General features: G+C 58.5%; 1 protein-coding gene across 1 annotated transcript in view; it reads right to left on the bottom strand.

Moving 5' to 3' along the window:
• The window catches only part of ARHGEF10 (Rho guanine nucleotide exchange factor 10), a 66,462-nt gene that overhangs the window by 16,071 nt on the left and 33,240 nt on the right, over positions 1-17,151 (bottom strand). The window contains exons 15-21 of the mRNA XM_032869812.1: positions 16,481-16,626; positions 13,757-13,932; positions 3,920-4,035; positions 3,450-3,577; positions 3,227-3,327; positions 1,293-1,414; positions 413-499 (exon numbers count right to left, since the gene is read on the bottom strand). Coding sequence (XP_032725703.1) covers positions 413-499; positions 1,293-1,414; positions 3,227-3,327; positions 3,450-3,577; positions 3,920-4,035; positions 13,757-13,932; positions 16,481-16,626 — 876 coding nt within the window. The remainder of the gene's footprint in view (positions 1-412; positions 500-1,292; positions 1,415-3,226; positions 3,328-3,449; positions 3,578-3,919; positions 4,036-13,756; positions 13,933-16,480; positions 16,627-17,151) is intronic.

Here is a 17,151-nt window from a genome sequence, read left to right as displayed (position 1 = left end):
TGGGATGGCAGCATAACTCCAATGCAGTATTTCATTTGGAACAAATTAATTTTAATTGCAAAGTTTCCAGTGTAAAAAGCCAGCGCTGTCTTAGAAGGAGGGGAAGGTCCCATGCAATTCAACCACCCAAATTGAAGAAATACTTAAATTACTCTCACATTAGCTAAATTGGTTGTCTCTGGGCTGAGGCTACCCCACAAAGCTTTAGATGAAAAAGAAACATTTTAATTCCTGAGAATTGGACATTTTTCCAAAAGCATTCAGTCCCCTCGTGGGTGGTTTGGGACTTTCGTGTTTATAAACACAGCCCGGGGCACACAGCGACCACCGCAGGGTCTGGGACCTTCTCAAGCCCACACCAGCTACGGCCACGGACTCCTCGGGAAGCCGCGCCCGACGCGCAGCGTCTTACCCACAGGAAGCCGTGCGCCGCGGCCAAAGAATCGAGCTGAGCCTCGCTGTTCGCGCAGGGTTCCGGGTTGTACGCCGCACACTCGATCTAACAGGGAGACATCAAACACCCACACGTCAAAAAGGGACCGGGAGGCATCCAGACGACAGTATCTTGAGTGGATGACAGACTTCTGACACTTAGTCACAGAAACGGCACATTATTACTTTTTAAAGGTTAAAACAGAAAAAAGAACAGATGTGGGTGTAAGCCTCAGAAATCAGCTTTTCAGAGGCAAACGTCAGTCTCCACTCTCGTATCTTCAGACTCCGGCAGGTGCCACAGACGTCCGTCACGGGGCGCAGTGCCCCTTCCGCCCTCTGCCCTCCCAGGACCTCCAGGGCGGAGTGTCGGCCAGAGTCCAGGAAGAAGTAGGAACGGAATGTCTTTGCTTATCGCGCACAGAAAGACACAGCCACGTGCCTCTGAACACACCCTCCGCGTGCTGGGACAGACGGCCGGGAACACGGATAAACCCCGCGTCAGCCCAAGCCTACTGTACTCCGGGCAAACATGAGGCCTCTCGCTGTGACCCACTGTGGACACTGAACACTGCCAGGCAAATGGCAGCAGAGTGGACAGGCTTGACACATGTCCCCTCATGTAACTAATAATGCCTGGACTGTCCCAGGTATGGCGCGGAGCCGCCACCTCCCAACAGCCGCTGGGCAGGAAAGCCAGCTTTCATCTCCACACTCTAGCAGTCTGAGTTCCTAAACAAATATCCCCAGAGAAACGCGGACAGTGGTTGACTTGGGGAGACCATGAGGGACTCTGCCCAGACAAGGAGGCACTGTCTCCACGCACAGTGGACCCCTCCTCCAGGCCCCCCGTCCATCACCTTGAACTCCTGCTGCTTGGCCACTGTCACCGGCATGTGTCCCACGAGGAGAGGGTGTCTTTCCTTCTTGATCTGATTCCCATCATCTTCCACACAGAACCAGCCCATGTGGTTCTCCTCCTCTGCGGGCGTGTGAAGGAGAAACGGGGAAGGGCAGACCTGAGCCACCTGTGGGTCGACACGGCCCCGCGGGCCCCGGACGTGGACATCACAGCCTACGCCAGCCCGCAGAGCTCAACGCTGTTGCTGGAGCACAGCAGACTGTCCCCCCAAAGGAGACCTGGACGGTTACCACTTTATTCTGAAAAGCGTGTCCTGTCTCCTGTTTGCTGCCCCTGACTGCGAGGACGCGAAGGGCTGAGAACGTCCCATAAAGCAGCTAGAGCTGCTCGTCTTTGTCTGTCTTCAAAGCAACTGAGATGTTCAGATTCAAATACCACGGGCACGGCGAGAGCTGCCGCGACATGCAGAAAACCATGGAATAAAACACGTGAGGGAGGCACGCCTGGGTGGCTCTGTCGGTGACACATCGGCGGTGGACTCAGGTCATGATCCCGGGGTCCTGGGACCGAGCCCCGTGTCGGGCTCCCTGCTCAGCGGGGACCCTGCTTCCCTCTCTCCCTTCTGCTCCCCCTGCTTGTGCTCGCTCTCGCTGTGACAATAAAAATTAAAAAGAAAAAAGCACGAGGAAGCGAAGAGAAACTCTGCTGCAGAGCAAGTTGTCCATCTCGGCTCTGAAGGGATGAAAGGAGTGGATTCTCGGGATTAGCTAGCCCTCATCAGAGAGTGCGCCGTTTCAGGCTCGCAGCCTCCGGGAACAGCCTGACGGGACAAACCGTGAAATCGTCCCGGGAGACAGAGGGGTGCAGGCAGCGGTGGGAAGGCTCCCGTCCGGCAGGAAGCGCAGCCCTGGGGCCTGGGACGAGCAGCGGCCGGGCCGTGTCCCCTCCGTATTTTATTTTCACTTAGCGACAACAGCACAGGGGCCTGTGTGTCACGGTGTGCTCGGGGTCACACACCGTGTGTAAACAACCCACGCACAGGCCTGTCTGACTCATGGCTCAACACACTGCAGGGCTGCAGACAGAGGAGCGGAAACAGAATCACCAAGGCCCCTCGTGGCAGCGGGAACCAGGGACCTCCTGTCCGTGCGGGCAGGCTCTCCAGCGACCGCTCAGGGCTGCCCTGTGTGGTGGGGCAGGGAAGCAGGATGTCCCACCTGTGGGGCTGGGCCTCCCGCTCAGCGGCCACAGACCCGAGGGGCTGATCTGCACGTGGGGTCAGTGTCAGCAGATGTCACCATGTGGTTACAATAAAGGGCCTGTTTTTCCTAGAATCCCTTAATTGTAATGTAGGTATCGTAAAAACAACTCCTGCTGGGGGGCGGGGGCACCTGTTCGGCTCAGTGGGTGACGTGCCCCCCTCCTGATTTCGGCTCAGGTCCTGGGATCAGCTCCGCATCGGGCTCCTCCCTTCCTCTCTCCCTCTGTCCCTCCCCGGCTCTCGCAATCAATCAATAAAATCTTTTAAAAACAACCACTCGTGCTGGGGTTCATTTTGCCTGTTTGAGAACATCTTCCAGGCTGTCTGGGGGCTCTGTCGGTTCAGCACCCGACTGTGGATATGGGCTCAGGTCGTAATTTCGGGGTCCTGGGATCGAGCCTGCATCGGGCGCCCTGCTCCGCGGGGCTCTGCCGGTCTCCCCCTCCCTTCGCTCACTCACATCTTCTCTCTCTCAAATAAATAAATAAATACTAAAAAACAAAAACAGAAACAAACATTCTGCCGGGTGAGCGGGGACTCTACTGCCGGGGTCTCTCTCGTGCTGCTGTCGTCTTGGGCACGGACACCGCAAGCCAGAGAGAAGCAGCACCGGGATGCGCCCATGGCCCCCGCCTACACGTGCCCCCCGAGCGGCCATCGCCCCATCTTACCCAGGGCGAGCTTGGCCATCTGCAAGCTGTTGAGCCAAGACTCTTTGATGGCGGGCGTGAAGGTGTTGAACACTGCTGTGAAGAACGTGGGCCGCCCCGACCTGCCAGGGGAGCGGAAAGGCATCGGTGTGCAGAACGCGGATCCCGTGACCAGCCCGGACGATGCCCCAGAACCGCTCTCTGAGCCCCGCCCGGGACGGCCGCCCGCCAAGTGGCCCCTGACTTGTCCTGCTTCCCCGGGAGCTGCAGCTGGATGCGGCAACAGTCCGCGGCGCGGATCTCCTCCTCCTTCTTCAGAATGAGCCTCTGTAACCCCGACGTCCAGTCGTGCGCCACGGACTGGTTCAGGTTCTGCGAAGGGACAGGCACGCGCGGTGAAGGTCTCACCAAGGGAGGCCCCCAGGGAGGACGGAGTGCGGCTGGGGCAGGAGCCCGGGGGAGACCGACCTCCCATAGCGCCCTCCTAACACGACCCCCCTACCCCGGGCTTGGGCGTCTCCAAAACGGGACAGAGGCTTGAGTCCGCTTGCGAGTGAGGTGACCCAAGGACGGTTCCTCCCCACCCACCGCCATCGCACTGGTTCTCAAGACCAGCCTGATTCTCACTCCGTGGGGAACCCGGAGGCCCGGCCTCACTATGACGGCGACCCAGATGTGGACGCAGAATTCCGCGCCGCGGGGCCCGCTGGTTACCTGGTAGTTCCCTCGGAGGCTCCCGACGAGCTGCGAGATCTGCCCGACCACATTCAGGTCATGCAGCAGATTCTGTAAGTCTTGATAGAGCTGGCCTGGCCCCACGTACACCTGGTCTGCAGACGAAGCAGCACACGGCACCAAGTGAAGCCGCGCTGGAGGCCGGAGGGTAAGACGCCGCGGGACCGAGAATGCCTAACAAGGGGCTCTCGCCAAGCATTCTGTGGTTTTTCCTTTTCTAACTTCATTTTAGAAGGACTTCAGACTCAGGAAACATTCCGAGCGTCCCCGTGTGTACCCTTTAAGCCGCGTCCCGTGACGTTAGAATCTCACGGAACCACAGCACCATCGTCAAACCCGCCAAGTCACATGGACAGGACGCCGTTCGCTAGCCCGCAAGCCGTGTTCCAGTGTTGCCAGCTTCCCCGAGCTCGTCCTCTGCTCCTGGACCCGACCCACAGCCCCGCACACACTTGCCTCCACTCCAGGCCACGCCAGCTCCTGGGGCGCCCGTCTTCCAGGACCTGAACGTCTGGACCACGGCAGGTGCACTACCTCACAGAGCCTCTCCCACTTTGGGTTTGGCTGATGTCTTGTCACTTGTATTTTTAACACACTGCTGAAATGACATTTGACTGAAGCCAAATTTCCAATAACCGGGTCCTCCAACACCAACACAAGCTCCCCAGTGCCCTTTCTCCAAGGGACAACAGGACACAGAGGAGAACAGCGACAGGCAGAGGAAGAGCCCCGTCCCTGCCTCGGGACCACCTCTGCATGGGGGGGAAATAGTTCCTCACCCCCCAGGACTACGCCCCGTCCCCCTTTCTCCTGGCGAGGACACAGGCCCCACACTGACACGTAGGCAGGATCCAATGCCAAGTCCCACGCAGAGCCCACCCTTTATGGGACACGTAGTCACAGCCACCTCCTCTTCCCCGTTCACGGAAACAGATGGCCTCGGGCCCAGCCAGCGACCTGCAGGCCCAGGGAGCAGATCTGTCCATGTTGGATGAGAAGCGTCTCCTGGGTCTGTTTCTGCACGGCCAGCATGACTGAAGCGGACGCCGCCCTCAGAACTCGGCACCAGGCTGGGCTTGGGGGGGTCAGCAATGGCTCCCAGGTGAGAAGCAAGTACGTGTGCTACGAGCAGAAGCTCTTCTAAGGGACAAACCCCCATTGAGAGAAAATAAAACTTAAAGCTGAAGCCCGTGATGGCTGGGATGGTTCTTGGGGCCGGCCCGGAGGAAACCAAGCCCCCCGGCCAGTTTCGGGCTCCCCGTCGCGTGTCGGAACTCTCAACGGGGGTGCGCAAGGTGCCCTGCACGTTGCTCGTGCACACGGCCCAGCCGAGTACGCGGCTTCACCCGTCCTCCGTGTAGACTGTGTGCGGACACGCGTCTGCTGCAAAACGGAGCCGTGCTTCCGATGCGAGCTTTCCACACGCGGACGTCCGACCACTGCAGTCCTCACTGCAGAAACGCCGTCTGAGCCATTTTTACTGGGATCTTTATGCCTCCCCCAGGCCTGATTTTTCAGGACTAATCTAGACAAATTCTAAGACCGATTGCCTATCAAGTGCTTGGTGACATTTCACAAGAAAGGGAGCAAGCTGGCTGGTGACCCGCTCATCACACGGCTTTTCCCTATCAGCACGTCCACATAACATGAAGCGTCGGTGGTGGCCACACACGTGTGCTTTTCCTTATAAACCGCAGACTCCGCGAGCTCACCGGCGGTGAGGTCACTCCCGCTCCGTGGGCTGCGTCAACCTGCCCGCATCTAGCCTTTGGTTGAGTTGTTTAAACTGTCACACAGGAAAGCTGCCAACCCTCTCACCGCGAGCCCACGGCCCTTGAATTTTAACAGGGGCGGGTGTGGCTCACAGAACAGAGCCTTCTCCCCGAAGACCCCGGCCTGCCTGCCCTGTCCCGCAACCACCGGTTTCTCCTCCAACATCTCTGTTTTGTCTTCTCAAGAACGTTGCATCCGAGAGCACACGATATCCCACTTCTGCTTTTCATGGGCGTGAACAGGCGACTTCTGTGCACACAGAGGTCTGAGTTGCCTTGAGCTGGGGAGCCCAGCATCGAACCCGACTCGGGGCCTCACAGGTTCGGTCCTGAGCCCGCCGCACCATCATGGGAGCGCGAGGAGAGCAGGCCGCGCCGTACGCGGCACGGAGACACGGCCCAACTCTGCAGTGTGACGTGAGCAGGGAGGCGGGCTCCAGCCCAGCACGCCGAGACTCTGACCTCGGTGTCTGCCCTGCAGACAGATGTTCCTCCCACGGAACTCCCACGTGCCCCGCGTGAAAGCACGTGTCTCAAGAGACAGAGACCACGGAACGCTAGGTCGGACGTGTCTCAGGGGCCAGGCTGTATTTTCCTTGTCGGATCTCACCACTGGGACTCGGGAGTCCCTCAGGGAGAGCCCAGGGAGAAACTTGTGGGCACCTGGGCACAGGTGTGCCTTCCCGGCCACCTCGGGGCCACCCTGGGGCTAGAGGGGGTTGGCATGCAAGGCACGTGCAGCTGGCGTGTTACTGAGCTGCCTGTCGTTCCCCACGGCGCATATGACATAACCCGGGGCCTGCTCGTTTCATCAGCTGCCCCTTCCAAAGCACTAGGCACCGGCTTGCTTCCTGTGTGTGGGCCACGACCGCCGTCTTCCAACAAGCAGACCCCCACGTGCCTCTCCTCCAGAGTCCGGGTCTTTCCTTTGTTGGGAAGTAACACACTCCCCCTGCTTTACCCGAGGGCGAGGAGAGCGGTGTTTTAAATCAGGAGAGCTTCCGGAGCTCCCCAAACCTCCCCACCGGTGTGACCCCAGCTTTGGGGAGGAGTGGGCAAACAGTTAGCACGTAGACAGGCTAAAGCTGCAGGAGTGTTTCCACGAAACGTGTGTGGATGCTGGCGGTGCCACGTGAGAGAGGGAAACGCCGATCTGGAAGTCCTCTGTGGCTGACACGGGCGCGCCACCCAGACGCCAAGAACTTGCTGCAGCCTCCCCACCCCACACCCCCCAGAGACCCCTTGTCACTCCCGGATGCCATCTCCAGCCATGACTCTGGACGGCGTACCAGCCCAGGATGCAGACATAGACCGTGGGAGTCTCCCTGAGGTCTTCGCAGCTTTCCAGGAGAGCAGATTTGGGGGAGCAGCCAAGCCGTCTCTGCGACGGGGGCCGGGGGCACGGGGAGCCAGAGGCTCACACCATGCGGGGAAGTCAGAGTCATCCTGGAACCCCACAAGCACGCCACAGCTTCATGTGAAGGCCACGGACTGCTGTCACCAAAGCAATCAGGGAGACGTTCCTCATCCTCTCCAGTCCCTCCCATGCAGCACCAGCCCCAAACAGTGCTGTGCTTTCCAAGTCACTATGGTCTCACTCGAGGTAGCTGCGTCCCTCCCGTCCTCTGACCTTGCACACACCTCTAGCTCTCTTAGGAGGTGCTGTCCCTGTCCACAGGCCACAGCGAGCACCAAGATGCTGGGGAAAGGCTCCCTGTCACCCAGGGCTCCCACGTGACAGACTTTCGAGGCCTGGTGAGTATTTCTAAAGTGCCCACAGCAAGTGGGGCGCTGCCTTCCGGGGTACCGGGGGCAGAGCTGGGGCTTCTGCTCCGCTGCCAACCGGTGCCTCTGTGCATCACATTCTGGCTAAAACCTAACCCACAGCCACATCCCCCAAGCACGGCATCTGTGACTCCTCTACAGCTCACTTTCTGACCACAACCCAGCCCTCTTCCTGCCCCAGCCTCTCTCTCCAGGACCCTCCTCCTCCCCCTGACCCTCCCCCTGCCCAGCCTCTCCCTCCAGGACCCTCTCTCTAGAATCAAGGATGCCCAGGTCTCTGCCAGCTCATCTATAGCAATGACAGGACTCCCTCCCTTATCCCTGACCCCTGGCACCCACCACCAGAGCCCCCACTTTGAAGCCGGACTGCAGAAGGAGGTCTGGACACTTTGAAAAGACTTGAACAAGAGTGGACACACTGGGCAGATGCTCTGGGTTTGGGAGGGGACACTGGTCCAGCAGGGATGGTCAGGCTGGCTTTCTACTCCCCATACAGAGTTGTTGGTGGCAAGCAGGGGGCAGCTTTGCTCCTCGGAGCTGCGGTCCCTCACTGGGAGAGGGCAGGTCACCCCCGAGACAGCCGCACCCTCTTCCCACAGCGGTTTGCTGGGGAACAGGGTGTGGCTGCTCCGGGAGCAGCAGATGCAGTTCCCACAGCCCCAGGAGCCAACAGTGTGTGGTCCCCCAGCACAGAGCACCCGGCCAGGCTGACACCCACCACCCGCTTCCAGCACTAACTATGGGGAAGTGCCGGGCCTGGTCCCTACAGACCACAGGATCTGCTTGTGCACACGCACACTCGGCCACACCGCTGTCCAGGCGTCGGCACACCTCCTGCTCTCCTGGGGACCTGCTGAGAGGAGGCGATGATGGGTCTCTGCCAGGGAAGGCTCCTGAGGACAGGAGACCCGCTCGCATCCCCACTCCGGCAGCACCGTCCCTGGAAACTGGGAGTGCTCCAGAGGCCCCGCGGCCTAGGGCTGATCTGTACGGACCCTACACGAGTCCGGCTGTGTCAGGCAAGAGGGCAGTGTGTTTTCTGGTCAGCCCGGTCCCCGGGCAGGGTGTAGCACAGTGAGTGTGAACGTGGGGATCCCCGCCGGGCACCTCGGGTAAACCCGCCTCACCGCCACGCTTGCCCTCCCCCAACCTGAGCCCCAACTCACAAAGAGGCCGAAAACAGGTCAGTCACTCCAGAAAGTAACACAGAATTTGGCGAAGGAATTCGGAAGGTCTGGAGGCTGAAACCAGCCACGGGCTCCCAGAGGGGCCTGGACAAGCCCGTGGACGCCAGCCTGCAGGCCGGCGCAGACAGCAAAGCGCAGCACCAAGAAAGTGTCACAGCCCGGGCACGGACGCGGCCAGGCAGCTCCACGCTCCACACGGGGCTCTCCTGGGGAGGGGGGAAGGGGGGTGTTGGGGTGCAGACGGTGCCTCCTGCGTGCAACTCCCACGGGGCCCACGGCGGCGGCCTCACCGGCTCCGGTCCCGGCTGCAAGGCTGTGACACCCGCGGTCTGTCTCCAGTGCTGATCAACAGACCGAATTCCCCAATGCTCAGAGCTCAGTCATCCACACGGCAGAGAAGTCACACGGCTATTGAGGGAGCAAAAACTCCTGCCTGACATCTCAAACTAACCGAGGGGTGACAAATGCAGGAGAACCAGAAGGAACAAGAGCACTGTGGGGGCATCTGAAGCCCTTCTAGAAAACTCCGGAGATAGTGGAGACGCCCAGCTAGCTATGACTCGTGGACAGACACGGTTTTATGCATGGAGCAGCACGGCTCGCTGTCCGTAGGCTGGTGAGGAGACCCATGTTCTGGATTTGACGTGCACAGAGCAGCTCATGGTCTGGCCCCGACAACGCATGGACCCTCATTGCTGGAGGCGCGTGGGCGGGGCGGGACAGTCCTTCCCGCCAGTGAACCTGCCGTTGCCTGTCCCCCTGACCGGAAGCCTGAAAGTGTCCCACGGAGCTCTGGCTGGAGTTCATTCTTCCAACACACAGAATTAGCACAGTTCAACTTGTTAAAGAAATTTTTTAACCAAGAAGGCATTTAGAGGACCACATACTCCACACCCATCATTTCAGGAATTAGAGCTAAAACTTGGATCCCCTCCACGGACAGGAAAACCAGGAGACAGGGGTCTGCACAGCTCAGGTGCAGCACTAAGCCAGGAACGAAGCAAACACTCGCTCCCACGGAGGCCGGGCGCTGGGACCCCCTGACCCGTGGACTCGCTGCCCACGGGCCTCCCCGCTTCTTTGCAGTTGTATGGCAACAGCTTGCTAAAACCCTGCACTTAAACAAGGATCACGTCCGACACAGAGCTGAGATGAGTGACGGGTTCTGGAGGCGGGAACAGGAGCACGGGCCCAACAACAGCCTGAGGCTTGGGAAGGCGCCCCTTCCCGGACTCCGGGGCCCAGAGCACGGCTTCCCGGAGGCCTTCTCATCTGGAAAGCTGCGTCCGGACCTTTCCCAATCCAACCTTTTCGTGGCCAGAGTCTGCTCATGATGGGGGACGAGCAGCACGTTAATTCTCCCTCCCGGAAAGACCAGCACGACCGACGCGTGACCAGTCCATGTCGTCCTGTCGTTTCTCCAGAAACAGCTGATGGAGTGATCAGCGATTATTCTGTGTTCCTGCCCTAACTCCACACCTTGTTGTCCTGCGTCCGGCCATGCACGTCATGAAGCCGTACGAGGAAGAGGCTCTGCCGAGCGGCGTCTCAGGCTCTGGGGCCCACATGGCACCACACAGCCCAATCTGGGCCCTTCGTTCCAGACAAAGCAGTGCCGCTGGCTGGAGAGCCACAGCGAGTGCCGCACCATGGCCCCTGCGATCCCGGGATAGCCCGGAAGCCTCTTGGAGTTCATGCGCCCGTGGGCGGCCCTGGACCCACAAACGGACCAGCGTCCGTCCTCCGGAATCCCGAGGGAGCGCCACAGGCTGGAAGGGTCCAGTCACGAAAACCCGAAAACCCTCGGCGCTCCCTGGGCACAAGCTCCCTCTGTGCTCCAGGTGGGCATCGGACGAAGGCCAGTGGAAGGAACCGACGAGTCAACTGGCGCACATCGCCTGCCTCCGGCTCCTGAAATCCCGCTCCTCCTCACACCAGCTCCAGAGGCGGCTCAAAGAAAACCGTCCCTTCTGACCTCCTGAAGCATCCTGCGCCCCGGGCTCTGTCGAGAACTGTATCGGAGCACGTCAGCCATGTTCTTGCATCCGTCTCCTTGGGCGTCGGAAGGCAACGTCGACCCCTTACTCGTCAGGGGGTCGCCAGGACATGGTGCTCGGTTTAGAACAGGCCTTCGAGGGGCGCCTGGGTGGCTCAGTGGGTTAAAGCCTCTGCCTTCGGCTCAGGTCATGATCCCAGGGTCCTGGGATCGAGCCCCGCATCGGGCCCTCTGCTCAGCAGGGAGCCTGCTTCCCCCTCTCTCTCTCTGCCTGCCTCTCTGCCTACTTGTGATGCCTGTCTGTCAAATAAATAAACAAAATCTTTAAAAAAAAAAAAAAAAGAACAGGACTTCGATAAACAGGTAGGTAGAAAGACGCAGTTTCATTAAAAATTTCATTAAACGGTGATTCCAATTTCCTCTTCATCTGCGCAACAAATACTCACGGGGTACCCACTGCACGCCCTGCCCCAAGGCAGGAGGGAAGCGATGGCAGCTCAGAGCCGATGAAGTCTGCACGCGCCCCTCAGTTACCAGGACCCCGAGTTCCTAAAGTAAGGCACCGCGGTAACGGGCCGCACTGAAAGGGGGTGCACGCCTGCACCACGGGCCGCAGCACGGGCGGTGACACAGGTGACACCCAGGTGTGGCCTCCATCCACAACACGGAGCGGAACGCATGTCGATGGACGGCAGGCGGGTCTGGTCTTCAACCCCCTCCTCAGGACAGGGTCCAGACAGACGCCCCCGAACAACGGCGCTCACGAGGTTAGTGCTTGCTTCTTCGCAGGGATGGGAAAGGTCACGGCAAGTCAGAACGCAACTGTGTACGGCCCCAAGCACGTTCCCAAGTCTCTTGAACTCAGGATGTCGCATCAAACTCCTCCTTAAACTGAAGAACGAAGAAAACCCGATACTCTCCCAAGGGACACATTTCCTTCTCACCGAAAACGAGAACTGCACCTGCCGTCACGGACAGAAGCTCGTGGGAGCGTTTCCGGCGCCCATGTCCGCTCTCCGCGGCCGGTCCACCGTGAGCAGCTCGGCTTCGACCTGTGCAGGTCTGTTCCTACACAAGGTCCTCTGATAGACCCGCGGCCGCGCCGGGAACGTGTCGCACCACGTCCTCACTGACGTTGTGTGTCCCTCGCTGATGACCTGTGAGAACACACGACGGGATCCGTGTATCGGGCGAAGTGTGCGCCAGCTGCTCCTGCTATCGCTGGGGCTTTCGCTCACAGCAGGTTTTCACTGTTAAGTTTTTGGAGAGTCAAATCACGTATGAGGATTTTCAACAGACAGGGGGTTGGTACCGCTCACCCAGGAGTTGTTTCAGGGTCGACTGTATTTTAAAAATCGAGTCTCCCTCCCATATGCTTTTATATGCTGCTAACGGATTTGAATCTCATTCTGCGTCAGCTCCATGGAAATTATGAATAAAAACTCAAGACAACGTAGCGATGCCGTACTGCCCGGTGTCCCTTCTACGACCAAAGCCGCGGGTCAGTGATTCTACGCAGTGACTCGAGCACAAGGAGGCAATCTCACCCGCGAATACCTTTTAACGTTGCTGCTGTTACAAACACAGGAAGGCACGGTGCTGTTTGCAAAGCCAAGACACATGTGGGATTTGCACCCAATTCTGCCAAGCAATTTACATGGACTTTTCCAAACATTCGAGATACGCAAGTGGAACGTGAGTGCACCCCAGAGACCCCCGTCCGACTGGGAGAACCCCTCCCCGCCCTGCCGTTCGGCACATACCCACCGTGGAAACTCTGTGACTCGCTCCAGGACTTTGATTACTCGCGGAGCCCATCGGCAATGCCTTTAAGGACTCAGCGGTCAGTGATTCAGGACTGTAGGACCCGTAACACGGGGCTTGGGGACGCGGTCTTCCAGGCTGATCCCCCACCCGAGGGACCAACGGCTACCGTCACATGAGCGAGAACAACGGGAGACCTCCCAGCCGATGAGACCCGATGCTCCTCAGGCCTGTTCTGTGAGTCCGAGCGGACGGGCACGAGCAGCCGGGAAAGCTGCAGGCTTTAAAGGCACCTTCTTCTGAACACTCAGAAACAAAGTCATCTGAGAGGCTGTCCCATATATTCACAGCACGAACGTTTACTATCAAGGCTCATTCCACGTATGAAAAGGCCAACTGCTGGTCCCCACTCACTCTGTCTTGTGTGTTCCACGCCTGCCCCAGTTTCACAGGGTGAAACTCAGCCAAGCTTTAATCGGATTAAAAAAGAGAGACGGGAGCACCTGGGTGGCTCAGTGGGTTAAAGCCTCTGCCTTCGGCTCAGGTCATGATCTCAGGGTCCTGGGATCGAGCCCCGCATCGGGCTCTCTGCTTAGCAGGGAGCCTGCTTCCTCCTCTCTCTCTGCCTGCCTCTCTGCCTGCTTGTGAACTATCTCTGTCAAATAAATAAAATCTTTAAAAATAAAATAAAATAAATTAAGTTAAATTAAAAAGAGAGATGGAAGGAGAAAGTCACGAATACTATAACACATTCAAAATCTCCAGTCCCAAGACCCTTCAGTAATTAAGACCACACATCACACAGCTGAAAAGTCCTGCCAGTCCTGCCAGTGTCAGGACACCCTTGGCTCGTCTTGGCTGATCAGGACCCGGCACCCCCACCCTGGGGAGCTGGGGGAGAGCAGGGGCTGCACCATGCCAGGGTGCATGGCAGAGCCAAGCTCACGACCAAGGTCCCCACGCTGCTGGACGTCCATGCATGCTCGGGAGACGGGAGGCAGCGCCCTCCCTGCTGAGTGGGAAAAGGCAGAACGGAAATCACAAACCTGGGGAGACGGCACGTCCCACAGGTTGCGGCTCCCCTGCCAACCCAAAGGGCACACGCTAGTGAGGCGGGCTCAGAGATGAGGGGCCAGTGGGCTCTCCGTCTACGTGTACCAGCTGACATAAAACAGGGCTCCGAAGACAGTCTCGTCCAACAGCCCCACCATCCCCAGGGGGCCCCGGACGCTGTGGAGGCCGAGCCAACAGGGCCTCTGAAGTTGGCGTTGACGCGGCCCCAAGACACATACCCGAGTCAAGTGTCACTTACTCGGCTTAGCGTTGGCGACCACCGCCAGACTCTCGGGGGGGTGCACGGGGGGACACCTGTTTTCTCCAGTACCGTCGCTGCTGCCATACTCTACCACTTCCACGTGTCCTAGAGGGACGCTCCATTTTAACAAGTACTTCCGTCCGGGGGACGAGATGGCGTTGCTGTCCACGGTGCTGAAAGAGGAGGCCGCGGTGTTAGCATCCCTCCCCGCAGAAGTCAGGATACCTGTCATCCCTTGACACTCAGGCAAGAAACACGCCATTTGGTCCCAGAGGAGACCTCCCAGGGGAGGGTAGGAACCCTTCACTGCCTAATCCAGGAGGACGGGGGAACACGGAAGGCTTATCTCCCAAAAGCTCTCGCGTTCCCACGAACGCTTAAAGGGGACAAGCTAGAGGCTCCCTGACGGACGGCTGGGCAGAGATGCTCATGTGTTCCGGCAAAGGCTGCTATCAGGGGAAATGTCCGCTTCATATCAGAGCTCCTCTTTACTCCCGGTTAGGGCAAACCTGGTCTAATAAAGTCAAATCCTGTCATCAGGCTCTGTGATGAAAATACGTATGTAAAAATTAAATAAAACAATCCCATGACCTGTGCAGGTTATTTTCTTCTTTGGCCACACAATGAGGTCTACATGCGGAGAACACACGAGTCACACCTGCTCTGTAGGGGAAGATATAACAGCAAACACTTGCGTGACCAGCACCGCTCAGGGCTGCCGGGCCACCAGCCACCTGAGGTCCTCCGCGTGGCCAGGAAGCCCCCTTTCCCCCACCAGGGGCAATCACTGCTCCTCACTTCTGGTCACTGTCTCAGTTTGCTTTCTGCAAGATGTATGTATCTTTTCCAGTCAAAATGTACACAGGAATAACCAAAAGGCCAGACGCTGTACTTTCAACCGAAACACGGGACATGTTGGTGCCTGAGCTGCCCAACTTCCCTCTGACGTTGGAAGGCCTTACTTCTCCACCTCTAGTCCGCGGGGGAAGGGGAAGGAGGAGAAGGCAAAACTCAGACACTGTGTGTTCTAGGGGTTCCGCGGGCTCTGTATGTAAAAACGGAGAAGCCCATGAACTAGACCCCAATGTCTACTTATTCTGCTTGAATCTAGAACCCTCACTCCTGCTGAGGTTTGGGGGATCTTCCCATTCTGATAATCCTCGGGGCCACTAGAACATTTTGGCCTAATCGAGGTGGGTCCTCCCTGCACTGCCTCCCGGGAGTGTCGCTCAGAACATCTCAGTGGCCACGGAACAGCGTCCCCTCTTTCCTCACTTCATAGAAGGCTGTCGGAACCTGGGATCCCTGCCACAGCCCGGTTACTTTAAGGAAGAGCTAAATCTGTTTTTAAGGGTTTGTCCACTTCTTGCTCATCTTGAAAGTATATTGTCAGCATCAGGTATTTAAAAATGACATAAAATTTTTCCAAAGACCCAAACTGACCGAAGGGCATTTGCTGGAGCATACACCTGGGCCGCCCCCGGGACCCCGGAGGACGCAGGGCGGCGAGCAGCCCTCCCGCTACATTCAGACAAAGCTTGCTTACAAACAGCAAACACGTGGGACAGGAAACACCCATGTCTGCACCGTGCTTCGCTGTCCACAAAGTCCTTTCACCGTGTGACCTCATCTTTCCAGTGTGTGCGGAGAGCTGACCGCTTCACCCGGACGGGGGATGCTTCCTGCACAGTTAGGCCTGGAAACCAGTCTGTGCCATTAGCTTCCATGTGGCAGCAAGTGGCTCTCGGGATGGGAACACAAGGAGCAGAAGGCACTCCCTGCTGGGACGTACTGCTCAGACCTCTCCAGGGCCCCCAGGCTCGGCCCATGCCTCACTGACCTGCTCCTTTCCACACGCGGGTGAAGGCAGTGGCCAAACTACGCTGAGCGTGGCTGCTTCCAGAGGTCTGAGTGTGGCCACAGCAAGTTCAACGATAAAGGCTGAGCCACGGATATGAATCAAGCAAATTCCTGACACGGGGCAGTCGTTAAAAATGGCATATTTTTGGGGGGCGGCTGGGTGGCTCACTCAGTTAAGCAACCAACTCTTGGTTCTGGCTCAGGTCATGATCTCGGGGTCATGAAAGCAAGCTCCGCACCAGGCTCCACGCTGAGCAAAGCGTCTCGAGATTCTCCTTCTGCCCCACCCCCACTCATGCTCTCTCCCCTCTCGCTAACAAATAAAACGTTAAAAAAAAGGTCATATTTTCCAGACTTACTCTGTACCTGTCTCAGAGCCACTGAGGACGACGAGGAACCATAACAAACACTGACAGTTACCAGGCAGCCCTGTGCCGGGTGCCAGGCTGACAGGTCTGACGGTGGTCCTCAGTGGGATCCCCGGAGTCCCAGGGATCGCCAGCTTCCCCGCCAGGACCCAACAGAGTGTGCGCATGAGGCTCAGCGAGATGGAGCCCTGAGAAGGCGGGACTGGAATCGGGCCGTGCCGGGTCAGCCCCTGGAGGGCCACCCACCCGGGCCCATGCTGGGGCTGCACGGGACTGGGGGTCGGCCACCACAGGGGGACCACAGGCACCGTGCTGGCTCACATCTGGGGGTGGGCTCATGGAGGCCCAGCACCCAGGCCCCCTGGGAGAGGGAGCCCTGACTCTCACGGGCCAGTTCCGTGCTGTTGCCACTCAGAGTACATAAGTTCAAGCTGCCCATGGTTTGGCGCACACGTGGGCGCCCAGCGGACCCCCGGGTAAGGCCCCCGCTCACCGTGCACTGACCGTGGCACACATCAACACATCACTCAGAAGGAAGACTCGGCGCTCCTTGGTTTTGACGATTTCTCCTCGGTCGTTGTACACGGTTTCGATCATGTCATCCGACCGCACGAGGTACCGGTTCCCGCTGCTGAGAAGCTGAACATTCAAAGTCACGGTTGACACGCTCCCCGCAACCGAGGTCATCAGAAGGACAGAAAGCGTGAGCGGAAGTCTTGCAAAATACAGGAGCACAGAGCGTCAGAGCTTTGCCGGTTTCCCCTTTACGGAGAATCCCCGCACTTCCGATCACCCGGCAGCGGTCACCGCGTGGAATGCGGAGGGCGGATTCTACTATGTGCTCTCACGGTGTTTGGAGTTACCTAGAGTGAGGGGAGTCTGACCACCGCAGCCCTTGCACACACAGTTGACTTCCCAGGAGAGCGGCTCGCCAAGGTAGAGCAGAAACACAGCTCTGCCCAGGAACTGCTTTCCCGCCGTGGCTCCCTCCCGTTTCCGGGACACCCGCAGCTTAGTCCGAGCACAGACAGGTACAGGCGAGAACGAACGTGACACCCTCCGCTTTGGTCACGACCCTCTAAGAGGAAACACCGCATTTCGGCAGCGAGATTCAGACCCTGTGAGGGTGTCGTGAACGTGGGAGGCCCCTCCCCCGAGAAAGCG

The sequence above is a fragment of the Lontra canadensis genome, unplaced genomic scaffold, assembly GCF_010015895.1.
Source record: "Lontra canadensis isolate GAN:19392208 unplaced genomic scaffold, GSC_riverotter_1.0 scaffold39, whole genome shotgun sequence".
In the NCBI taxonomy this organism is placed as follows: Eukaryota; Metazoa; Chordata; class Mammalia; order Carnivora; family Mustelidae; genus Lontra; species Lontra canadensis.
The sequence above is the reverse complement of the archived record's forward strand: the minus strand, read 5'-3'. Positions and strand labels throughout refer to the sequence as shown.